At 38.5% G+C, this 26,874-nt stretch overlaps 2 protein-coding genes across 2 annotated transcripts in view; both read left to right on the plus strand.

Moving 5' to 3' along the window:
* Nucleotides 1-15,917, plus strand: part of LOC140948850 (adhesion G protein-coupled receptor B1-like) — a 59,151-nt gene extending 43,234 nt beyond the window's left edge. The window contains exons 7-13 of the mRNA XM_073398120.1: nucleotides 5,364-5,642; nucleotides 11,330-11,476; nucleotides 12,592-12,840; nucleotides 13,377-13,562; nucleotides 14,186-14,395; nucleotides 15,191-15,344; nucleotides 15,760-15,917. Coding sequence (XP_073254221.1) covers nucleotides 5,364-5,642; nucleotides 11,330-11,476; nucleotides 12,592-12,840; nucleotides 13,377-13,562; nucleotides 14,186-14,395; nucleotides 15,191-15,344; nucleotides 15,760-15,917 — 1,383 coding nt within the window. The remainder of the gene's footprint in view (nucleotides 1-5,363; nucleotides 5,643-11,329; nucleotides 11,477-12,591; nucleotides 12,841-13,376; nucleotides 13,563-14,185; nucleotides 14,396-15,190; nucleotides 15,345-15,759) is intronic.
* A 1,966-nt stretch (nucleotides 15,918-17,883) lies between these two features.
* LOC140947336 (adhesion G-protein coupled receptor D1-like) lies at nucleotides 17,884-25,104 on the plus strand. Its single transcript, XM_073396405.1, has 3 exons — nucleotides 17,884-18,106; nucleotides 22,413-22,524; nucleotides 24,747-25,104. Exons 1-3 carry the CDS (start codon nucleotides 17,888-17,890, stop codon nucleotides 24,818-24,820), a joined length of 405 nt encoding a protein of 134 aa, XP_073252506.1. The 5' UTR covers nucleotides 17,884-17,887; the 3' UTR covers nucleotides 24,821-25,104.
* The last annotated feature ends 1,770 nt before the right edge of the window (nucleotides 25,105-26,874 follow it).

Here is a 26,874-nt window from a genome sequence, read left to right on the forward strand (position 1 = left end):
CTGTAATGCTAACACAAGATTACTGTATACTTTCCCACCCAATATAATAGTCATAAGAATAACAAATCTAGATTCAATCAAATCCTTTTCCAAGGTGGGGATTTCTTGTCCCTTTCATTCTCCAAAATTGGGAATAACATGTTGCAATATTTCCCAACTTGTGGAAAAATAGCCCCATTATTTTCCCATATTTTGGGAAATAAACCCATTGGTTTCCCAATGTTGGGATCTTGGAATCTATATTGCATATTTTCTCAAACTAAACACGGCATCGGGAAAAGGTAACCCTAACTTTAACCAACCCTTTCCCAAGGTGGGGATTTCTTGTCCCTTGCATTTCCCAAAATTGGGAATAACATGTTGAAATATTTCCCAACTTGTGAAAAAATAGTCCCATCATTTTCCCATATTCTGGGGAGAAAACCCATTGGATTCCCAACATTGGTATTTGAAAAAAATATTTCGCTTCATTTCCCAAAGTGAACCCAGCATTGGGGAAAATAAACCCAAACTTTTACCAATCATTTCCCATGAGAGGAAAATGTTGTCCCAAAAATTTCCCAATAATGGGAAAAATCCCCAACATTTTCCCAGTTTGGGAATTACAAAAAGTTTCCTGTGTATGTTATGTACCAAAGTCGCCTAAAACTAGGTGTCCATATTTGCACGCTGTTAATATCGTCGTACAATAGCAAGTAGACGTGTACTAGCTTAGACCGAGAGTGCACTAACAAAGATTGGTATCGCAAGCGCAAGATACAACTCGTGCTTTTTTTACTTGTAATTATAAGCCCTTTGTGCATGATGGGCCATATTAGATGGCATGTTGCAGAATTACTGCGAAACGCATTAGGTTTTTTCCTAAGCTGACAGATCTATCAGGACGGGGGAAAAGTGTTGAACCAAAACAAACAACAAGAGAGAACACGTTTAAATATTTGCATTTCGCGGTTGAATAGACACGCTCGGGAATCACAAGCCTGCGATCGGCAAAACTGCATCGTAAGAAAAAAAATTGAGATTATCTGCTCATTCAATGGCATAGCTATAACATGTAGGTTAGAGATGGAATTTTGTTTTCGCACAAATCAGAAATAATCGCTGTGTCATGTTTTCGTAACGTAATCGAGTCTAAAACGGCTCTTTCACGTGACACGTGTCATGTCGAGCGAGCGGGAATTTCGCAGTGGTTTGTCTCAGTTTTATCGCAGAAATGAAGTCAAACAAGGACACAAGGTACAAAAAATAAATTGTAGACCTGATTATATACTAGAAAGGATTGATATTTGGTGTAGATTTCGAAAACTTCGCCGTTTCGTGATCGGAACTTGACCCAAATGTTTACATTGGCGAGGCGAGTTCAAATACGGCACCTGAAGGCCAGGATAAGAGTTTTTCATTCACAGCTGACAAAATGTTATGAAACGTTTCACCTAATATATATGAAGCGTCTATGTATCACTGTGGGACTTGAGATTGCTTAAATTTAACGTATTTTGGCTGAAACATTTGTTGGAGGATTGATTTGTGTCGCGCCAAACTTCTTATCTGTCAAGTCAGAAAGGTCAGATTACACTTAAATGCTCCGTGAATTTTGCGTTCCCAAAAATTCATTTCATATGTTGCCCAGAGTTTTGAAAGCATATTTTGAAAGCCTAGAGATTGCTTTTTAATGTGTAATGTCTTTTTCTTTTGAAATCATGTATCGGATGTGATTTTAGGCCTTTGAAATTTGACAATATTTTGCTCGCGTAAAATCCTTAAACTTTTGTAAATATTTAAAAATTCATAAAATATTCTAGTTGCAATCAATTCAAGAACATTACCACTCAAAATTTGTATTAAAACCCGTTTAATATGATAAGAAACTTTTTGGGTTGAATGATATTTGAATTCGATTCAAATCGTGGTCTTTTCGTAGGCCGGTCTAAAGGCCCGAAAAAGCGTCTGGCGGAAGCCGTCGATCGCCCGAAATTAACATTCGCCGTATCACCAAAATATTTATCCGATGAAACTAAAATTTATATTTTTATAACTAGAATACCTAGGGTAGTCTACATAATTTTTTGGGGATTTTCCAAAAATTTTATTTTTATCTCCTCTGGTCGATATTTACAGGCATGTAGTCGGGAGCAGTTCTTCTTCTTTTTTTTTTCTTTTTGCTTTTTCTGACAGAACAGAAAATATTTCAATTCATCCACAGCGCGTGGCTTCATCCTAGAGCTTGGGTTCAGATCACAGATGAAAGATTCACTTTTGGCAAAACTACATGATTACTTAGATTTGGCTGGGAACCGAGAAGACCTGGACTATCTTGATGCTGTTCGGTTCTTGACAGTACCTCCCATCCCTTCTTCTAACCAATTCCGGCAAGGGCTCAGCCAGTGAGTCGCAGCCAGTAATGGCGTGGAAAGCCAGAAGGGCGCGGGACCTTTTCGCCTAGCTCTTTCGACATTGCATAGACTGGAACATAACCGACGCGATCTTTCACGTCAGTTTTGAACCAAAATTCAGCGCAGGTGATATCAGAAATATGGGCTACACTAAGAATGAGAACATCCTTGTCTGGTGATTGTAAGACAGTGCTACCCTCTTGAAAGGTATCCGTAGAGTACTTGGCATGCAGCTGCAACCTGGGGAATAACAATGCAATTAAACAGCGTCAACTACGGCTCTCATGCAATTTTATATGATGTTATTATTCATTCAAAATATTTCCCCGATTCTGATTGGCTAAAAGCACACGTTAAATTCACCATAACCAGTTACTGATGACCAAATTTGGAACAATTTTGACTTTAACGAGGAAATGACGTCAAAAATGCAGCGTTTTCGCAGGTTAAGGCACTGCTAACCGAGAAGACCTGGAGACGAGGTTGAGTTGTTTTGGTTGTGAACTTGAAAAAAAATGGCGGACATTTCACTCGTTTCAGAAGTAAGAACTAGGCGAAAAAATAGCTAAAAACATGGCAAGAACAGCAAGAGGACAACTCGAAGGGCGACATCTGCTATTTGGAGAATATTTGCGGAGCTGGACAAACATAAACGTACACTATCGAAGAAGAACTGAACATCGATGGATCGATGGAGGTAAGCATCTTTTAGCTATGTTTTTAAACTAGGAATTATTTTGAATGAATAATAAAACAGTTATTGAATACGACTTGCGTATGATATGAAGAATTATGTTGATCTCCGCCTCGGCCTACGGCGTCGACGGATAACACCCTCCTCGATCTCCATAATTCTTCATAAGATACTCAGCCTCATTCATTACAGAGGCACTTCAAAAACTATGATCCTCACCTAGTATCTGCTTCTTTGTAGTCTGATTCCAGATCGTTGACATGTTCGCAGTGGCCGCATTTGCCAATCACTCCCCGCCTGGCATTTTTGAATCCTCCACGGATGACAAGGGTCTTCTCTGGAGGAAGCTGCTGTCTTCCCAAGTTGGGAAACGACTCTGACAGAAATTCACATAGATTTATCATGTTCTGCGGATAAGGAATAAACTTTACCCACTGTTTTGGTACGGAAGTAGATTGTCCATGGATCTTGACCTCCAACGACGCGCACAGAGAACCTTTGCGTTCACATTCTCCTGCCTTTTTCGATACATCCCAGTATTGGTTGAAGACAATGTGAACTTCTTTGCAGTTGGAAAGCGATGTAGTAATGACCTTGAAATACTTTGATGCGAGTTCGCCGAACGTACTACCTCCCTGCTGATTTCAGTACTTGACCTAAAGCCATGCTATCGGTGAGATGAATGGTGTTTCGTGGGAAAGGTTGGAGTCGTGCGCAAACGTTCAGGTTGGCTTCAATGAGAGCTGCCAGGGCGCTTTTTGCCTCCTTTTTAAGCTGCCATCTTGGCGTGCCAGGGAGAACGGGATAGGTTTTCACCTTGAGCTTTGGGATCGGCTCCCAGAAACTCATTTGCTTAGTGTTCAACCGTTGTTCTACAAATGTGTTCATATAACTGCGTCACTTTTCAGTACTTCTCAAAACCATCAGCGATGTCGATGGGCAAGACGACACCAGTAGCGAAGTTGATTAACGACACAGTTTCTTACGTGAAAGGATTACTCATCAGATCGCTTGTAAAGCGAGAGATAAGCTTCTGAACATCAGCCTAATCGCGTGCTACCCGTTTTCGCGGCAGCCTCTTTGTGTATATCTACGCGGGTGCGCTCTTGCGAAAACATATCTTTCAGAGCTGGAGTAACTGACGCACGCTCATGAGTAGTGATGAACCATCGATTTAGTGCACATGGTTCTGGGAAATACCAATTCTTAGAGTCCGCATTTACGGATTGTTCCAGTGCCATGTCCGTTCTGTCCACATCTGGGCAAAAGGCGCCCTGGAGCGACTAACTGCGCGATTGAGATTCACAAATTCGTGATGAACTTCCGGATGCTTAGTTGCAAACTGCCTCATGTCCATTATATACACAGGGAGCCAGCGCGCGTAATTTGGCCTGTCCATGACAAAGGACTATGGCACCATAGCTGAAACACTTAACATATGTAATTCCCAATTACCAGTTCTCTCAGCCTTGACGAATTGCAGAAAAAGATTAACCATATGCCCATACTCCTCCCTCTTTTCTGAACTATACATACAAAACACATAAAACAAAACAAAAAAAGATATGAAGATTTTTGTTTCATCCAAGCTATTTAAAGTTTAGGTCGAAACATTCTGTAGATTTATTTGTTTTCCATGTTTAGGTCTCATTGATATGTGACCTAAAATATACCTCTCTTTTGCTTTACATCGTGTTCATGGCAGCTTCAACAAGCTAAAAATAATGTTAAAGATAATAATGTCAAAAAGCCTGTCTCCGGTGCAAATTCAATCAATGTACTGAAGTAACCGCTATAATCGCAAAAAGGATACCTGAGAAATTGAAGGACTTAGTATTTTCTCATGACATCAAACAAAAATGCTTACGTGATCAGTCACGTGACACTCCTCATCATGGCCTGGTCGTATGTTTCAAATCTAACTACTTGTTTGTGAAGTTTCCATCAGTTTTAATCGCTTTTTACTCATTGATTGCGTGCTTAAAGTCAATTTAGATCTCGCCTTGTTTCCATGCAGATCTGTACATCTCGTGACAAAAAAGCCTTGTAATTCGAAAACGTATACCACATTTCAACTCTTCGAACTGTCTAGCATTAAACAGGAGGTATTTCTCTAACAGAATTAAGTGTCAGACTTTTTCTGTAGCGATGGTTGAACAAAACTTGTATCTTTCAGTCTCTGCTCCCTGACTATAAGACTTTTGAAACCAAAACCTCACCCTGACTATAAGACTTCTTAAACCAAAACCTCATTTTCAACTGCCCTTTTTGTTTAGATGCACGCAAGTTTAGGTGGCCTCCATTCAGACCTAAATGTTGGACAAGTACTTTCAAAGCTATCCAATGTTACACAGCCAAGAAATGACAGTTCCTCAAGACCGGCAAAGATCTATGGGGGAGACTTAGTTATAGCAATGGATATACTTTCTCAAACAGCTGAGTATAATGCTAGATTCGGTAACGTTAGTTCAAAAGAAGATTTTCAAAACTACGTAGAAGTGGCCAGTAATTTATTGGAACCAGTAAACAGAAGAACTTGGAGGGATCTTGATAGAGTAAGTCTGTTGAACTAGCATATGCTGTATGGTAACATTGCTATTTCTTGCTAACAAGACTAGCTTCTTTGACATATTTTCTTCAGCATATCTGAAGGTCTCTCCTAATTGGTCGTAGGAAACAATGACGTCATTCGTTCAGTTGTTTTAGCATTGTTTGGGGTCAGGTTCAGGCACCATTGGTGACTCCTCGTCCGAGCAGCTACTGCATGACCCGTCAAGACATGAGACATTAAAAGGTGACATCAAAGGTGTTCTGTGAACAAAGACTAAAGACTTCGAGACGAAGCACAATTCTTAGACTGACTTACTAATGCTCATTGCCTATAAAATGTCCCCTACACGTGCACGTGTCCTTATATCATGCGTGCGCGTGCGCAATTTTAATATCATATATAAAGAAGAATGACCTGGGCACCTTTTATTTTACTATGTACACAAGTTTTACTTGTTCATTTAGTTGATGTTCTTGTTTCTTTACGTTCTTGTCTTAATAGAACCCTGTGAGTAACTGCGTCCTTGTTGGACTCTCGCTCAAAAATATTTACTAACTGTATATATAAAAATATAGGTGAAAAAAATTGTAAAATCACACTCTTCATTTGTGGTAAATATGTCTTTACTATGAAGAAAATCCATTTGTAATGAATACCCGTGACCTTGTATAAAAAAATGGTATAGGATTGAATGGAGTGGAAGCCACTTGTAGAACTCCTCGTGGAACCTACTGATATACAGTTACGATACTTAGATATTTCCCTCCCCCATCTGCAGGCCAAATTGGGGCTCAAATGGGGAGTGCCACGGGACGAAAAATTGGATTTACGACACTTTTGACACGCGTCAAAAGTTAAATCAAATATGGTATTGGCTTTGACGTCACCTTTGACGCGCGTCAAAGATGTCGCCAAATATATAACCTCTGTGCTTACTCCTTTGACCTCGGTAAAGGTGAAGTCAAATTGGTAACAACTTTGACTTCTCCTTTGACGTGCGTCAAAGATCAAGTCAAATGCATCAATGCTTTGCTATTCCTTTAACCCTTATCAAAGGCGTTGTCAAATTTGCTGGTAACTTTGACTTTACCTTTGACGCACGTCAAAGATAAAGTCAAAAGAGTAGTGGCTGTGACTACACCTTTGATACTAGTCAAAAATGAAGTCAAATACGACCGCTACACTTTTACAACACTTTTGAATGGTGTCAAGGGTGAGAGCAAATATGCAATGAATTACTTCTACAAACACTTATGTCGAAACTGATTTTAAGAAAGGAAATTAAAAAGCAGTATTTGAATACTGTTTTAAAGATATTTATACGACAATACCGAACACAGGCTGGTAATCATTGTAACTGGTGTTTATTATTATTTTTGAAAATGTTCTGGAATATGTACTTTTTCGAGGTGAATTAAGTGAGTTTTGTTTTTGTCTTATCTTGAGTGGATCATTTTCCCCTTGATCGATTAAAATACGATGAATAAATGATAGCGACGCAAAACAGTGACTCAACAACTGGACGATGGAAGACTGAACCCAAGCAAGGCACCCTGTTTTTGGCGCGAAATTGTCGCGGCTGCAAACTCTCTCCGCCCGCGCAAACAAACAAACTACGCAGATCTGAAGAAAACAAAAGCTGCTTTTTTGTACGAAGCAGTCCAGCTTTTTTTAACAAATATTTTCGCCCTTATCTCTGATAGAGTTTAGACTACAAACTTGTTCAAAAGGTACGTGTCATTCTTTTGTATGTGTGCATGCAATAGTTCTTCTTCAAACTTCATAGTTGTTTTACTATGTTAAGCTTACAGAAACCAACTCCGAACAGGCGTGTATATCGTGCTTGGGAGCTTTTCTGATCGTTAAATCTGGTTCAGTAAACTATAAAAATCTTTCTGTATCACAGTAGAGTTTACATTAGATCAAGCCCTTTTTCTTAATAGGGTTAATGCATTTCTGTAAAAGTAATGCCTGGCTTATATTTCACAATGCAATTCAACTCAAAACTTCATGCGAGAACCTACTAACATCAAGATTAACCAACTCTGGTTTTTCTAACAGTTTATATTTATCTGCGAGAACTACTCAGGTAATGAAATAATATAAGACTTACATATATCTTTTTTCATTGACAGTGTACTTCAATAAAAATGTCTGTACCAGACTTTGATGGGAATATTACTGAAGCAAGTACATAAGCTTATTTGAACAGGATTCAGTGCAGTTTATCAAACAAAGAGGTGTGATTATTTGAAGACTTCGGATGTTTTGCGAACGTGAGTATCTCTTTCTATTGATTTTTCTGGGTTCTATACGTAATGGGGCTCATACTGCATAATTAATTTTTAAAATATTCCATTGATTTTTTTACCACTACAGTGGCAGCTGGGTATGTTTCAACATTTAATAACAATCATTCAAACATACCGACCTGTCCCTTCATTATTGTTACTGGACAATAACTTTGGGGGTTAAAAAGGTACAAAAATAGCCGCGTAGCAAGCTTTTCCGCGCGAGTTTTGTGCAAGAGGGCAAAAAAAGAGGAAGGAGGGGCCGGGAGGGGCTAACTCGCGCAATAACTCGATTGGAAACGCTTGTTATGCATGCTAGGTATAATATAAAGTGTTTCTTTAGTTTAATTTTAAGCTTTGGGCATAGAGGAAAATTTTGATTGAATTTTCCTGGACTTTATTATGTGATAATAAGGCTCGATTCAAACGTCAAATTTCACAGGTGACGAACTTAATGACAATACATGTACACGAAATGTAATGTTTCCATTCAAAAGCATTAGGTTCGCTACACATTTTTAACAGGGTCTTTAAGTTTTGATAAAGGTAAAGAGAAAGGGGGATTTTCTGAAGAAAAGGAGCGATAGTAAAAAGGGAGTGGGGCCAAAAAATTTATTTGAAACACTATGACTGAGCTTTTTATCTCAAATTTCTATATATTTTTTTACAATTATTTCACAGATAAAAGAAGCAAGGCAAAGTGATAAGTCTCCAGTGGAAAAAAAAAGCACACAACAGAGGAAGATTGAAGTTAGATAAATGGCGTTTGTCTTTCACTTACATCAAGAGTCAAAAGCACTCTAGAATGAAAATCTTCGCAAAGATAACATCAAGACAGATGGGCTCCTGATCAAGAACATTTCTTACTTACCATGATTTTAGCACTGGCTTTCGTGAAAGAGTGTCTTAAACTATTTTGCAGGTTGCCCTCCGTGACAACAGCGTGAATCTGGAACATTTATAATGCTTCAAAAATTTGCGGCAGTCATTATGATTGTCCATTGACAAACTGCATTGAGTACTTTAGACAATAAATCGTGAAAATGTTTTAAAAAACCATTTTTATGCGTTTAAAAAAGTTTTAATCGGAATTATTCAGCTTTCTAATCATCTAGTGAGGTTTTAGGACAATAAAGTACAAGATTAAGAACTCAATCTCTTATCTGTCCACCTTTTTAAACGGTATCCAGTTCGCAACTGAATTTGACTGAAAATCTCAAGTTGGATTCTAGCCTGTATATCAAGCGCTTATGACTAGCGAGGCAATAACGCGGCATTCGCGCGAAACGCGAGGAGAACGAGGAATTCACGCGAAGCGCGAGACGAGCGAGAGGCGCGATGCGAGGGGAGGAAAAAAAACAAACATATTTGGCAACACCTTTGTTAAACCTTTGACTTAAATCTCAGACGCATTTGACGACAACTTTGTCACACATTTGACCTGAGGCTCAGACACTTTTGACGACACTTTTCACAAGCCTTTGACTTTAATCACAGACATAACTTTGCCGCGCTTTTGTCACACCTTTGGCCTGAATCTCAGACATATTTGACGACGCCTTTGATAGGGGTACAAATGCTAATGAAATATACCTTTGACGCGCGTCAAAGGTAGGGGTTAAAGGCGTGACAAAAACGGCCTTTATCGCCTGAAGACGCGCCTTTGACCGCGGGCAAATGTAAACATTTGTCGCGCGTCAAAGTTGTACAAAGGTGTGCAAAGGTGGCCTTTATCGCGCGTTTGACTTCACCTTTGACGTTCGGTAAGTCCGTTTTTTCGTCCCGTGTGCAGGGAAGTGCAGGTGCAAAACTTGGTTGATAAGCGAGGAGGGGAGCACCCTTTCGAGTTCTCGTGTCTACGCTCACCTTTTACAGCCCACATATAATAACATCCCATCTAACTTCGGCGGTAAAGTCTACATAATAAATTGTACAGCTCAAAAGGAGGTCGGACAACTCATGAACCCTTAACCTTATAGGAAACCTTACCGTTAATGTTTTAAGTTGTAAGGAAAAGAGTAGAAACACCAATTTTAAAGACAGTCAAGAAAGCTTGAACACTTTCAGGTTCTTGTGGGCTCACGATACGGTTTACTACCCTACTTTACTAATAGCTGCACTGCAGGCGGTGCAGTCGGTGTCAGCAGCCTTATTATTGGCAGCTGTAATTTTGTATTTTTTCTGAGTGCATAACATATCAATCAATCAATCATTTTTTCAATCATTTATTTTAACACGTACGTCAAAGAGCTAAAAAACTCGTTCAAAATACGAACGTGAAATAATCGAAACACTAATTTAAGTAGTGGTGTCCCAGCAGAGTTATAGCTGTTTTCGGGCATCAAAAGGGGAACAAAAAATAATAAATCTCTCATGAATAAAATGCGCGGGAAGCTTAATTAATTTATGCTAAAATGTTCAGGCAAGTACTAGTAATGACGTTTCAGCACAATACCATGAAGTCCATTTGACGGTTTAGCAATCAACTTGGTCATGATGTCTGGAAATAAAGAGTTCTCAGCTCCACTCTGAGTATGTGTGTTTGTTTTGTTTATATCTATATCCGATTGTTAGCGCTAAATAAAAGACATTGGCCGTTTCTCGCTGACTAACGGCGCGTGAAACAAGACAAGAAACTCACCAAGGGCTGGGACTTCAATAGCTAGTCCTTTCCTAGAGATAGAACGGAGAAAATGGTTTTGTAATCTATAGTCAGACAAAACGGAAATAAAGAATTTGACAGCTCCACTTTCCGTACGTGTGTGTGTCTTGTTTATATATCCGATTATTTTTAGCGCTATGTAGCAGTTTCTCGTGTTGCTAGGGAATCGCATCTCTTATTCCTATTTTTTTCAATTGACGTCCCACTCAATAGGTACTAGTATGGAGTTTATTTAAGAACCAAAAGGGTAATGGTTTACTTTAGAACCACCCTTTTTCGCTCTTTGGAATAAATATGACAACAAATGGACTTTATAGCATGTTGTTGTGACGTCATTACTAGTACTTGCCTGAACATGGTTAGCATACATTAAACAAGTTCTCGCGCATTTTATTCCTGAGCGAATTATTATTTTTTGTTGCCCTTTTGCTGCCCTCTAAAAAAGGTACAATTCTGCTGGGTCACCATTACTAATTTATTTCTTTTCCTACCAAATTAGCTTCACTTTTTCTTTAATCCCAAAACAAGTAACCATTCTAAATCAGCGCTTGATTAACCCTAGTCACTATACATACAATGTAATCGCAAAACATAATCGCAGCTTTATTTTCGCGCTTTTTTTCATCTGTAGTAAAGAATTAGTCAGCTTTTGAGTTGTCCTACCTCCTTTTGAGCTATAGTATGGGACAGGATTCTTACAGCAGCATCAATTATCAGACTTCTCTGAATTCTCCACAGGCTGGCCAAAACAAGAGTCAAATGATGGTTATCACAATGGATGCATATGGACTGGGAGTCGCTGCTAGAGTAAACGCATCGACGAAACTGGATTTTCAATCCAAAAATTTGATGATGAGGATTGATCACGTTGATCAAAACAGCCCGGTACAAACAACTGAACTTGTACTCTATCAGTACAAAGCTATTAGAGCCTCTTCACATGAGCCTGGTTGACAGGGCTGGCCCAGTTACCGGGACCAACTTTGACTAAGGTTCATATGAGAAATTTTAGCCCAGTTTCTGAGACGAAAAAAGGTTCGAAGACCCTGGCTACGAGTTCTGGCGCGAAATTCGAGAAACAAAAAAGCAAACATGGCGAAGCACAAAGTTATAACCTGTAGCGAATATCATAGATTTGGCAACTCTTCTAGTTGTATCACTGCAGTCAAATGGGATGCTTATGATGATGAAAATAAAGCAGGCAAAGCAAGACGATACCATCTGGCGCGGAGCGCTGAATTCATCCCGCGTTCATCTAGGTAACTGGGCTGAATTGTTCCTATGGCAGTCCGCTAACCGAGACCCCAGTTGGAAAAAAACGAGATCTCGGTAACCGAGCCAGGGGTAAGGCGAGGTCGCGAAAACCGGACCAGCGCGGTCAACCGGGCTCAGGTGAAGGGGCCCTCATAAACTAGAAATGCGTTTCTTCGGAACCCTGGCGAAAACTCAATGTGCCACTCTAGTTGACCCCTGCCAGGCAGGAAACTGTTTACGTTGAGAGACCAGCCTTGAATATCCTGTCATAAGGACTCCTTTTTTTTCTCCCTTGTCTTTTATTTCTATTTTTTTGTTTGTTTCATTGCCTTGTTTGAATCATATGCGTACTGCAAAGCATATTTGGCATTAATTTGACGCTAAGTGTTGATTAGCAGGTTCTTTATTTCCTAGAGGAAGTATTCATTCTTTTTCCTTGAATATACAGTCATGTATTTGTCAAAACAAAACATAAAATAGAGGAAACGTGACAGACATTTAAAAGATTCGCTGAACTTTGAAAGCGACCAGGACAAGCGTAAATAGAGCCAAATACAGTAGTGACAGTACAGGGACATTCCATCAATCTATAAGAGAAACGGAGAGTTCTCTGAAATTTCTTGATATTGGGGGACAAAGGTATTCATTCAGGTTCAGGTACTCCCTGAATGGATCCCGCATATACTAGAGATTTCCTGTGTGTTTGATGTTTAATATGTAGGTTACGCTCATTTTCTTTCTTCCAGCTGCTCCATGATGGTTTACAGGTTGCATACAATCAAAGTTCAATCTTCTTACCTCCACAAATGTTTCATTCCTCTCGCGATTCCAAAGTGGTTACCTTGGTTTATTTAACATTGGGCGATGTGTTATCACTCAAGAAAGAAACTGGTGGCAAGATGTTTCCCAAAACTACCATCGTTTCTTCCACCGTTGAGCCCAGGCCCCTGGGCGACTTAAAGAACCCTGCTAAGATCATCCTTGAAAACAGAAAGGTATAAACACAGTTTTGGTCACAAATTTTTATTTAAATACGGTCATTTGCATGTCGGTTAACTGCCGCATATATAGTGCATGTATTTCCTGAAAAGGTCACCTTCGATAGCTTTGTTGGCCCTGATTCTCAACGCCAGAAGTTGTATAGTTGACATAGTTTGGGGTTTAGGTTCTTTCTGATTTGCAAATGATACGTATTGATGTGAGCCATACGTACGCTGAAGATTTTAGCACTGTACTATATGGCTACCAGATTCAGTGGTTGCTGCAGCTGCAGCGGACTTTTGCAGTTTCCAAAACAAACTGTTGGGCACTGTTTCAGTCTCACTTGTATTTCGCCTATCTTCAAATGACTATAGAGAACAGTTAGTTAAGGCGAAGGGGGAAAAGAAAGGCTTCATAACCATTCTACTACTTAGCTATGTTTGAACTGAGCAGAGCATTTTAACAAAAGCCGGTCACCAAATTTAATGAGTTATACTTCCAGCGACAGCGTGGTTAACACAGTTGAAGTTTATTTGTGTCTCTTTTCAAGGTGCCACCACGAGTCCTTACTTCAAAGGAGACGCATTGTGTCTTTTGGCGCCCAAAAGAACCGCCCGCGATGTGGAAAACCAGCGGCTGCCAACTTGTCCACAGAGAGTCAAACGCCTTTATCACAACGTGTGAATGTGATCACCTAACTGTCTTTGCAGGTCTTATGGATCCATACAATTCAAATGTAGGTGGATATTTGTGATAGAAGGGACACTCAGTCAATTTGGATTTTCTCTGCTTGCTTTATTTGGATGCGGAAGTTTCCTGATTCTTTTTAATTATTATATTTACCTTTTAGTTGGATCGCGTAGATCCACGCTGACGCTGTTTACGTTCGTCCATGTCTTTTAAAGGAGCTATGCCAAGATTTCTTGGCTTTATTCCAAAAAAATGTTGAAATCAAAGACAATCATGAAATAATAGTTTAGTTTTTAAAATTAATTATTGGATACTGCTTAACCTCAAGATATATTATAAAGTACATGTCTTTGGCTCTCCGTGGCAAGTAGGATGGAGGAAGACTGGTGCGGCAACTTGACATCCTTGGGCCGGTGTTTTAGGTTAAATACTCCCCATTGTTAGCTTGTGCTGTGTCCTACTCCAAATGCCGAGGAATGATTTGTATTCGATGAGAAAAACTCCGTATCATTCACTACGTTATTCTTTCTGCAACATACTCTGAAGCCTACGTCTTTTAAAGGATCTTAAATTCTCCGACTATCAACAATGTAATTATCGGAAATAGAGTTTTCGGGCCAAGACAGTATACGGTGGTCGATTCTAACCAACTTTCTTGTCTTTTTAAAGGCACCATTACCTCACAAGAAAGCCTTGGAGATCATATCGACTATTGGCTGTTCCATCTCGGTGTTTTCTGTTCTCATGACCATGGCTGTTACTTTGTTCTTCTGGAGGAACCTGAAAGGTCCGAGAGTAAAAGTTCTACTAAACTTATGCGCTGCCATTGCCTGTAGCTGCATACTTGCTATACTGGAAGGTTCGGCAAGAAATGAAGAGGTGTGTAAAATTCTTCAAGTAGAAATGCAACAAGCCCGCACAAACCGCCGGATAGATTACTGTCTCTCCCAATACTCTTAAGGAAATGTTGCGAATTAGAAGGCAATATTGTGGGTAGACTCAACCTTCTTTAGCCACTTGCACTACGATGATGTCATTTTCCTACAACTTCCAAAATCCCTCAGTTTGTTGTTTTCTTTTGTAAATAAGAGTGCTGTTGATTTTTAAACCTCAGTTTGATTGACAAATTTACTCATAAGAAAGCAAAAACTGAAATAAATTCTAGTAGCTAAAGTGAAACGTCGTCATCGTAGAATGGCCTATCGTGTCGCCACTGATAATGAGCCTATCTTAATATTCAAATAAATACGCAAATGCAGCAATTAGCCCAGCAAAGAATACTCCTTTCATCCCATTATTGACTTGTTAAATTCTACACAAAATAGTTTAATTTATTAAAAGACAAATGAAGTCGGATAAAAATAGTTGCGGGGACAAGAGGAGCCCGCAATCCTAATATCCAGGTTGCTATTACGAATTAGCCTTCCACTTAGAATGAATGGAATGCACAGAACGTAATTTTATCACTCGCGTTTTGACCTTCTATAACCCCTCGTAATCTGATCACGTGTGTTTTGACCATCTGTCACGTGAACTTACGCGTAGCACAGCGATGGAACAAAAGCGTTTTGACCTTCGATAGTTGTCGCACACACTCCGTAACGTTTGGTTATCATTACTAGTCTATTAAATAAGTTAAAATGATTCAATCTTCTGTATTATCTTCACTTGTAGACCAAGTGCACTGTGGTGGCTGCCCTACTGCACTATTTTTTGCTCTCCTTATTTTCATGGATGCTGTGTGAGGGTATACTGCATTACATTGTTATCGTAAGAGTTCATGGGGACGCTGAGGATAAAGTAAAGTTCTTTTACTTGTTTGGATGGGGTAGGTACACTATCTCAGATTTTCCTGTTGGAAAAAATGGATTACACTGTAAGGCTGTTATTATCCCCGTAAAACAGGACTAGCAAGACATGTTCGCATTGCTTTGAAATAGATATGACTGTTAAATAAATAAATCAGTTTTTTAATTAAATTAATAAATCGAATTAATAAAGATAAAAGATAAATAAAGATACCTGGCCTACCAGGAGAGGAGCTTTTAGGCCGTCGTGCTAACGGAGAAAATATCACTCCACGAAAAAAAGTAAAAGAAAGGTACAAAGAACGAAGAAAACAAACCCAAGGAAAAAAAAAACAAAAAAAACAAAAAAAAAACAGAGTAAGAGCGGCATGTTGCCGTTATGATGTTATTATGTGCGTCATATTGGGGTCTAATATTATATCTTAACACTTCTAGGTTTTCCAGCCATAATGGTTATAATTGCGCTCTCTGTCACCCGACTGAACGGATATGGTCACAAAGAAGCTTGCTGGTTGAATGCTGATAAGGCATTGATTTGGGCCTTTATTGTCCCAGCTCTAGGTGTTATTCTGGTCAGTAAAAAATACATTTAACGTGTCTAGTCTTATCATGCCCAACCCAGCCGAGGGTCTGGGATAAATACTGACCGATTTCCCAACCTAGCGCCAAAGGCGCAAGCTTCAAGGTAACCTCCCATGCACGCGTTTTTAGGCGAGTTCTTTTTTCATCCCTCCCAACAAACGCCTGCTCAACCGAAGACAACATTCCTTTCCCATGCTTAGCCAATCACATTATACTTTCCAAATTCTGGAAAGCTGACCTTGACCGCAGGGTAATCTGATAATTACTCGATCTGGAAGAAACACTGGGAAAAGCTGTCTGACCTCTAATAAATGTTAGATTCAGAGCGGCAAAAATAAGATTTGGTCAAATTTTAGAATACTCCATGCACTGCATAACCTTAGCGAGAGAAAGAAAAGAAGGAAAACGGTAACTCTAGGGTCGCGTTCTAGTCGCGTTTAGCCTGTCAACGCTTTATTGCACAACTGTTGATTGGTCACTTACTACTCAAATAAAAAAACAATGGGAAAGGAATGTTGTTTTCGGTTGAGCACGCGTTTGTGGGGAGGGATGAAAAACGAGCTCCCCTAAAAACACCTGCGTGGGAGGCTAGCTTCAAGGGGAATCAGGGGGGCAGGCTCCCCCAGGAATTTTTTTGGTTTTCGTTCGACTCCTTAAAGTCCCCTTTTCTGGGTTTACGAGTCATTCAGACGGGATATTGGCCAGATTTCAACCTGGAAAGTGTTTTCATGATAAAAATGTATCTAATTCGAAAAATCTGACCGATTTCTGTAACACAGTGGAAGCCTGTATGGATTCGCGCTTCTGGCCTTATGGTATAGATTAAGCCTTTTCGGCTATTTGAACCGACAGTTTTTTGAAGATGAAAATATATTATCTGCGCAAAGTGTGTTTTGCAGTCTTCCTTCCTCAACGTATATTACTATCAATACGCCAACCGTGCCGTTGCTTAAATTGGAGGCAGTCAACTAATGAAAGTACACCTAACTTTCCTCCTAACTCTCCTTTTAAATGTTGCAGAAAAGTCTAGATTATAAAGCTAGTCTATCATAGGCTCTTCAAGATAATAAATATTTTGGGCCTACCAAACCCAACTGAGCCGGGTCATTCTAAAGGCTTACAATCCAAGAATAGACCACCATCACGGATTCAACATCTACTGAAAATTCAGTGAGATGTATGGGAATAGACATTGTAAAACGGGAGAAATCATGGACTTTATTTCTAAGGTTTAAAACTTGTTATCGACTAGTCGAAAAGTCAATGAGAATAACTTGTTTTGGTTAAACGTGTCTTCCTATGAATTTGAATTACACACATAATGAAAAAGTTTTGTTATTGAAAACTGCATTTATGCTGACTGAAACATTTTCTGGTCATCTGTTACTACGTCAGGATGGCAATAGCCTGAGAAAACAGACGAAATTTGCGGCACCACCACTGGTTTCCGTGTGAAATGACGTAGAAACGAGCGCATAAATTCTATACTGATGACCCGTCACTACCAAGATCTGAGTAGTGCTTCTGATTGGTCGTGCCCGTTGAAAAATTTACTTCGGCCAATCATATGCACTTACCAGGTCTGGGCAGTGACGCGTCATCAGTACGGAATTTCTGAGCTCGTTCCTTAGACGTCATTTCGCGAGGAAACCAGTGGTGGCGTCGCGAAATGTCGACTGTTTTCTCAGGTTGGGATGGCAATGAAACTTGAAAAAGTTTAAAAAAAATCTCCAAAAATTATTATTGTTAGTGATCCCTGATCGGATTACATTTGTTTGATACCTTCTTCATAACTCTACATCATGTGTATTATGGTAATGATATTAAGTAATGCCAAGCAAAGAATTGACCTGAAACAATATCTCTTGACACTATACCAACTTGAAGCTAAAAAAGTAACATGGTTCGAGGTCATTTGCCAAGTAAATTTCTGTAACTTTTACAGGTAAATATCGTAGTATTTTTTTTGGTTATTCGCCAAATGATGGGAACAAAATACATGAAGAACAAGACACAGGTGGAAAAAGTGATAACTGGAGTCAAAGCCTCTGGAGTCATTCTTCCACTGCTTGGAATCACGTGGCTATTTGGACTGTTGAGTTTCAATTCGGATACCATCATCTTTAAGTATATATTCACCATATTCAACTCTCTTCAAGGCTTGATGATCTTCATATTTCATTGCGTTCTCAACAAACAGGTAATTTTTTTTTCTTGTTTGCATTTATTTGTGTTTTATTTACAGTTTTTCTTTTTCAGTCTTGGCATTTATGTGTTAAATTTATTCAGTTTAATTAGCGCTTTTTGTTGCGATAATAAACTAGAACGTGACCCCATGATCCGGTAACTTAAGTCCAGGCCATTCTGAGTTTCCTCTCCTGATCATTTGTGGTCGACAATGGGGATCAGTTGCGGTCGAACATCATTTGCGGTCCATTTTGAGGATCATTTTCGGTCTGGGAATCATTTACGGTCGGGGATCAGTTGCGGTACAGTGTACTGTACACTCGACAAATTCGTACGGCGGGAGCTAAAACACAGGCATTAAGATTTCTTTAGTGAGACAGAAGCGTTCAATCAAGCGAGACATCAAACTTCCGGTTGCTACTCTTGTCAGCGTTCTTTATTGTTAACCGGTGCTGGCGCGCATTATCCGTGTTCCATTATCTGTGTTCCATTTTTAGTCAATGATTTTTTTGGTAGTAGTAATTTTCCTGATAAAGTAAAGTTAGCAAGGATAACCCCTGTTTTTAAGAAAGGCTAAGGTTTGACAAAGACAATTATAGACCAATTTCTGTTCTTCACAACTTTAGTATATTATTTGAGAAAGTTATTTATCGTCGCCTGTATAGCAGTTTGGAAGAAGTAATAATTCTCTATCCATTTCAGCTTGGTTTCAGAGAAAAATGTTCGTCTTCCCATGCTCTTATTTCTGTCACCGAATCTATTCGCCAGTCCATTGATAACAATGAGTTTGGCTGTGGAATATTTATCGATTTTAGAAAAGCATTTGATACTGTCAATCATGCAACTTTATTAACTAAGCTTACCCATTATGGAATAAGAGGTGCTGCATATAAATGGTTTAATTTATATTTATCCCAAAGAGAACAACTTGTAAGTGTAAATGGCCATAATTCACTCTCTTTACCTTTGACTTGTGGTGTTTCTCAAGGATCTATTCTAGGACCTCTTTTATTCTTATTATGTGTTAATGACTTACCTAAAATATGTAGTTTGTTAAATTTCATTTATTTGCTGATGATACTAACCTCTATTTTTCTAGCAAGAGCCTCAGTCTCCTTGAATCAACCTTAAATCCGGAACTTAAATATATTGCCGAACGAATGAAAGTAACTAATTTTATCCTTTTTCATTCTTGTAACCTTAAGCCTAGTCAGTCATTTTCAAGTCAGTCAATTGATGATGCAATTATCAAACAACTCGACTCTGCTAAGTACCTTGGCATAACATTTGATTCCAACTCAAAAATTAATGGAAAAAACACATTGGTGAGCTTTACTTGAAATTATCCAAAACCGTGGGTGTTTTGTCTAAAGTAAGAAATTTTGTCGATAGTGATATTCTTCTTATGCTATATTGCTCTCTTATTTTTTCCTTTTCTAACTTATCGTGTCCATGTTTGGGGTTTAACATTCTCCTCGTTCTAACACTTTTATTCATTATTCAGGAAAAAAGCAATCAGAATAATATCTTTCTCTGAACCTACAATCATGGTCAAAAGTGTTGGGAAGTTGCCTTTTTTACCTCTTCTTTTCCTTCCTCCCCCCGCCCCTGGCCCAATGTTGACCAAAACGTTAATGTTTGTGCGCGTAATTGAATTGGGGGGACGGGGGATATTTAGCATATTTCTCCTTTTTTCAGGATTAAAGTGGATTACTGTTAAGTTGTACAACCTTCCCAACTACTTTTGTCCGTGATTGTAGATCCCATCTAGAGCCTCTATATATATTAAATTTTTCAACTTACTTAAACTAAATGATATCATTAAGTTACAGGTACTCTCCTTTGTTTATCAATGGTCACGTAGACTGTTATCCCCGTGTTTCAGTGACTATTTCAAATCACATCAACTGCTCATTCATAGTGGGACTTCAACGCGCACTTCGCGTGCGTGGGACAGAACCCCATACTCATGGAATTTGGTCAACCTCTTTTCGTTTGGTTGTCACGTGATTGACCGAGCGTACGTACGCGTCTACAGATTGTACGAGTTGGGGTAGGGGAGACTATCAAAAGGAAGGGAGGGGTGTCTCAGGCGTGTCTTGGCAAGTCCACATCTTTTATATGAGACATTCACAATATGGTCAATTGACAGCTGTCAAAACAGGATTACCACTGACCAGTATCCCATGACCATATCGCGGGCTCATTCGTCAACTCATCGAGGTGACGTGATTTACTTGGAAGCTGTCCGCTGACCAGTTAATTTTTTTACTAGATCGCGAACAATGTTCAATCGCATACTTTTTAGCTAGTTTGGGAGCACAAGAAAACTGATAATGCACACATATTGGACATCAATGTTTTGACCAATTGAGAGCTGTCAAAAGAGGGTACCCGCTGACCAGTATCACTTGACCGTATCGAGGGTCAGGTGTCGACCCATCGAGGTCAAGTATTTTTTTGAAGTTATCCGCTGACAAGCTTCTAGTTTTCAAGTCATCTTAGGCTCAAGTTCAATTTTTTTGTAAATTCATATGAAATATGTTGTGTTTATGTGCCGCACAATTACAATGTTGATTTCAAACTGACCTCGGACGCCAAAACTCAGCCAGCTGTTGCAGGCAAGGAAGACAGTTGCTCTTGACTTTTCTCAACATGGTCACGCGTTGGTCATGCAAGCTCTACGTCCAATTTTTACGCTCTGGTTGGTCAAAATTTGACAGGTGAGTTCATGCGGTAAATTTATGCAGCATCTTGACCCTTGTTTACTTTGACAGCTGAAGCTGACAGAGTTTCGTGTCAACTTGTGATGTTTTTAACTGTCTTTTTCCACTGGACGAACAAAGTGAAATTCAGCTGCTATCAGGAGTCTTCTGTTATTCATGGCTAGTTTGTTTATTGTTTTTTTGGTTGAGAAATACGTCGCTTGTCAAAGTCGGAAATCCGATTTCGGATGGCATCGTTTTCGTTTTTACCTTGCTTGATGCTAAGAGGGTTGCAAAGTCTGAAGCGATACTGGCCTTACTTGATACTTTTTAGGAGCTGCATCTCGAATGGTAAGCCAGAATAATTATTGTATTTGATGTTTGTTTTTTGTATCTAATTTAATGAAGTCGAGCGAAGTTTATGCGGCTATTTAGTTTATGCACGTTTGTAAGATTTGAGACAATGACCTGACCGAGAATCAGGTTTGATATAGACTTACAGAACTTTAAAAAAAGCCTTTAGACATTTTACTCACCGCAAATAGAAAGAAAACCTTCCAAAGAATATTTAGCTATAATTCTGGCAGTAAGAGAAGGCTTAAAAAAAAAAAAAAAAAACAAACACCGGGAAGCCGGCTTAAAACATAAACTTAAGCTTTGAATTGTTGCCTTTGTATATGTTTCACCGAATTCTATTTCTTGTATTAAAATTGATTGTTAGTAGTCTCTCTTGTAATTTTCATCGCTGTGATGATTGTTTTCAGTCGTTCAGTGATCATCGCTTACAGGAATACTGAAAATGCGCGCGCGAATAATAATAAAAAAAGAATATAATAAATTCTTTATTATATTGGAGCGTAACTCTGTTAATGTTCATTCAAACACTCGCCACATAACAGCTCGCACTACAAAAGTGACAACCGGATGGCCGTATAGGTGATTTTGGAAATTTGTTTAACGGTTTAGCTAAAAGCCCACGCGTACTTCCATCGTCCTGAATATTGAATGAGTGCTGAATTTTTATTGCAAAATTGTGAAATACTGCTTTCTGTCCGAGGTCTGTATGATAAAAATAGTGCCTCATAGTACCGTTTCACGTCAGATGTGATGTATAAATGGTATATAAAAAATTTGGCCTTATTTTTTTCTAGGCTTAATTGATCTACGGTGATCAAGAGCCATTATGGCTCTTAAATGTGATCGAAGATGATTACCAGTTTTTGGGTGTACATATAAGGCTCTCAACTCGATGTAAGATTTGGTTCACTCTTGGGCTGTTTGCAAATTATTTTTCTCTAAAATCACGTAGCGTTTCCCTCAAAAGTTACATAAAGGAGCTCTAAAGTTAACTGAATTGTGGAATTCACATTCATTCATTTTATTGTTTGATTTAAATTATAAATTTAATAATGGGAGTCTCGCTTTTAGCCCTGGCTTAATCTATATATTATTCAACACGCCATTCATTTTATGGAAACCTTTACGCAACCTCAATTATCACTAGCCAATATGGCTTTCGCTCCCTAAACCGACTTAGACTGAGCGACTAACCGACTTAGACTGAGCGAATAACCGACTTAGACTGAGCTAAACTTTATTACTTGACCTCAACAGATAAAAGACGCATTAAACAATCGAAGAAAAAGATGGGTCTCGACACGTCATGACAAGAGAACATCCCTGAACCTAAAAAATAAATTTGAGGCTGGGGTTATCCCAGGTCAAGGTGAGTTAGGCACTCAATGTATTTCTTTCATTATTATTGTAATCGTTGGCCATGCGCACAAAGTTGGTGACCACCATTTTTTTTTGTTACATTTCCTTTAACTCGGGAACTTGACTTTCTGCTCGATTGCTGCGCAATTAATGTGCAATCAATGTGCGGGTACATACTTTATCAATAAAGCTTTAAGTTCATCAAACGAAAGTCGTATTTCGTATGGGCTCGAGTTATAAGGCGTATTAGCAAAGGAGAAGCTAGTTTTTGATTTTGTTAACCCTGTCTTATAGTCGAGCATTCGGGCCGAGTTATAAAAGGGAGGATTAGCGGTAATCTAGGTTACCATGAAAACTGATATGCTCCATTTAGATGCAATTAACCCAGAGTTATGGAACAAACCAGGCTTCGATCAACTCATGATCAGTCCTTGACGTAAAACACCCTTTGTGCAGGGACCACTGTCATTTATTATCATCGCTTGCGGCCAAACGGGTCAATTAAGATTGTGCACGATGGTTCAAAATGATCGGAACCGGAAATTGCGTGGTTGCTCTCCCGAGCTCCGGACGCATGAAAATGTGAACAGATGTCTTACAGCCTAAACGCAGCTTGATTATGGCTCTTTGTAGAAAAACGAAAACCGTTAGTTGTCTAAATTAAATATTGGTTGATTTACTAGTATGAGAAACATAATATGGAACATATCTGCTCTATTTCTCTGTTTTATTGGCCTTGATGTATTATTATTATTATTATCATTATTATTATTATTATTATTATTATTATTATTATTATTATTATTGTCTCTATTATCACAGTCTTTGCTAGTGTTCTTTTCGTGCATCAGCCGGGCGCAAACCATGCACCTAGAGCGTCAGTCACTCAAGTCAATCATTCTGTTCATACACTGAGCACCTTTCTGAGGATTATTATTATTATTATTATTATTATTATTATTGTTATTACTATTATTATTATTATTATTATCATTATTATTATTATTATTTAGTTTTGCACACCGATCTGGCTAACCCTGATTCCTTCGAATAAGAGAGTGTCATCGACTATCTTAAGGGTGTGAAACAGCCGGAAAACAAATTATCATCGACTATCATAAACAATTTTTGAACATGCTCGGAGAGCGTGATAGTTGAAGATACTTTTGTGACAAACGGTCGAAACTAAGATCGACGACCATGACCGTTTTGAACTCAAAGTGGTTAATTAACAATTATTCTTTGAAATCGAGGTGAAAAGTGGCAAAATATTTACCGAGCTGCGAAAGCGGCGAGGTAAATAGTCTTAAAGCCACTATTCACCGAGATTGAAAAGAATAATTGTTTTAGTATGTACACACGAAGTGATCTCAACAAAATCAGAGGGAAACCATTAAAAAGTACGATTTGATTGACAGATCAAGTCACGCGTAAGTTTAAAAATAGATCTTTGCAGAATTTTCAAACATGACAAATTCACAAGTTTATGATTTCGCAAATAACAGCGTAATGGCGTAAATGGAACCGCTAAAAGTTGGAACTGTTCCTTACCTGAGAAGAAAAGTAGAGCTTTGTTGTTTTCTGTTGACTCGACAAGTTTATAGCCAAAAGGGTTTGTTGTGTCGTTCTTCGCATGAAGTGCTGACAAAAATGGCGGCTCCGTTGCCCGAGGTAAGACGTCGTCTTCCTGTATCATTCTTTTTCCTGTTTACTTGAAACGTAGAATGTTTTGCAAACATTTAATCTCCTTTTAAATTTGTTTGTCATAAATAAACTTCGATTTTTGAGTCAAAATTTTCTTGTTAGAAAACTGAGTTCACGAAACGGCTTCTTCTACGCGGGTATACTGGAGTTTTTTTTTTTTTTTTAACAACCCATTGAGCACAAAACTCAGCTACAGTAAATTGAAAAACGCCGAATTGGATCCTTCCAAGTCTTTTCTTGCCTTAAAAAAAGTCAGCCCTAGGATTTTGTCGACTTTCAAAAGATCGTTCTCTAAAAAAAAAAAAAAAAAAAAAAAAAAATGGGAAAAACACCGAGCTCACACATTATCCACTCGCTAGGAGGTGAATATAATTGTTGAATAGTCCGAGATAGCGAACCAATCAGATTGCTTACCGTGTAAATAGATTTGGCTACGTGGTCCCGGCTATATATTTTGTGTCGCACTGTAAGGTCTCTTTTTTAATTGTATATTGTATTACATTTTATTTACTTGCACTCTAATTTTAGCAGCGAAAAACCTGTTAAATCCGATCCAGGATGGGGTTGATGAGTTTCCAGAGACACGAGGAATTCATGCATGAGGATGATGTCGGCGGAGGTGTTGTCCAGGATCTACCTTTGGAAGAACAGAAATTAAGCTTCATTTTTAGGTTATATTAAGTGCATGCTGGATTGGCGGAGTTTTTTATTGAGCCCAGTAACGAAAGTTTGATAGAATTGTCACAGGACTAATTTCCCCGATTTTAAATATATTTGAAAAGTTAATGAAAGTTTTGATAAATATCCGATCAATAGGCTTTTAAGGTTCTAGAACATTCTAAGTGTTTACCCGCGTTTAAAAATAAAACATGATAAAGAACCAAGTTGCTACTTAGCTTATTAAGAAAGATTGACATAAATTAAACAGTGTGCTTTTTGAGAGTGGGACATCTTGTCTCCAAACTTGAGACAACTAATTGCAACCTAAGGCAAACATATTATCCACGCAAACACATCAATAGAGAGCAAAACCTTGAGGAAAAGTGAAATAGAAGGAAGGAAGAAATAATGTAGAAGTTTGACTGTAAAGCAGAAACTTACGAGTAACCAAAGTAAACTTTGTAAGTTCAACTGATTGATTGTGGTGGAGTTTCTGTCGTCTCACTGTCCCTATCAATAAACGACAATTTATTACATTTATACCCCTCGAGAAGTGTGAAAAAGAAAACAATATGCTTGAAATAAGGTTTTTGTCCACAAGGTTTTTGTCCACTGAAAATTAAAACTTCTCAATTTCCTAATGGATTTTGTCCTAAAAACGATAGAATTTTGACCGATGAAAAAAAATCCCACAAGCTCAATATGCTCTCCAGCTGACATAGCCCCTTTGAATAACCTATTAAGGTACAGCAGTGCTGATGTTGTATAGAAAAATAAGCAATACTGAGTCCAAATGAGAGGTATAGGCAGCTATTTTACGTTGCTACAAAGTGATTACTAGTTTCTTGCGTCATTTTAATGTTTGTAAAGCCATTATTTTATTTGATTTTTTAACGTTGTTTCACCCGGGTTGCATTTTTTATCAAATGTTATGAAGGATATCGAATCGAAGGAACTATATATATAATGTAATTTATCCATTTTTCAAAAGACGGGCCAAGAGCATCGCGGTTTATTATTATTATTATTATTATTATTATTATTATTATTATTATTATTAATTTTGTTTTTTTTGTTTTTTTTGTTTTTGTTTTTTTTGTTTTTTTCCGTCTTATTAAAGTTGTATACCGTAAAATTCCGAAAATAAGCCCCCACCAGCGGGGCTTATATACTTTCAAAGGCCCTTTTTGAAGGGCTTATTTTTGGAGGGGCTTAGATATGGATGGTAATTTGCGTTTCAAAACGGCTAGGCTTATACTGGGAGGAAAATATGCGTTGCAAAGTCCATTGGCCATGGGATACCTTATACAGTTGAACTTCTCTACAACGGCCACCTTGGGGAGAGAAGAAAGAGGTCGTTGTAGAGAGGTGGCCGTTGGCGAAGGTTCGACTGTACATATAGTTGAAAGGAAGTTTATGTTAGTAATTTGCAGCAATCTTTTACTGAAACCAGCCTTGAAGACGTAGATCTTTCTACAGCTCATCAGCCATGCAAGTACTTTTGTCTATAAGGACCGAGGAACGGCCAAGACTGATGAGTGAACTAGGCAAACAACAATATGCTGTGACACTTTTTTGACTACAGTCATCTGGCACACGTAATAGTTTTTGAGCAAATACAAAAATTTATGTGTTACTGTAAAGGTTTTGCTTTGCTTTATTTTGAATTTGAGGGAAATTTCAGAGTACAGTCCCCCGGGGGCTTGTATTTGGAGGCCGGAGCGAATTATCGGAGGGTTTTTGTGTTACGATTTTGGGGGACTTATATTTGTAGGGGCTCATACATGGAGGGGCTTATTTTTGGAATTTTACGGTATTCATAATTCTTGTAAGCTGATTTAGCATTTTCTTGTTGCGAGCGAAAAGAAAAGTGATATGTTGTGATTAACGACCAAAAGAAGGCTGGACAAGAGGGAAAGAGGACTCCTCGGTCATCACTGATTCTTTCTTTACAGTTGTACTTTTGCTCGCTTATATCAAATCTATAATGATCCCT

The sequence above is a fragment of the Porites lutea genome, chromosome 9 (assembly GCF_958299795.1).
Source record: "Porites lutea chromosome 9, jaPorLute2.1, whole genome shotgun sequence".
In the NCBI taxonomy this organism is placed as follows: Eukaryota; Metazoa; Cnidaria; class Anthozoa; order Scleractinia; family Poritidae; genus Porites; species Porites lutea.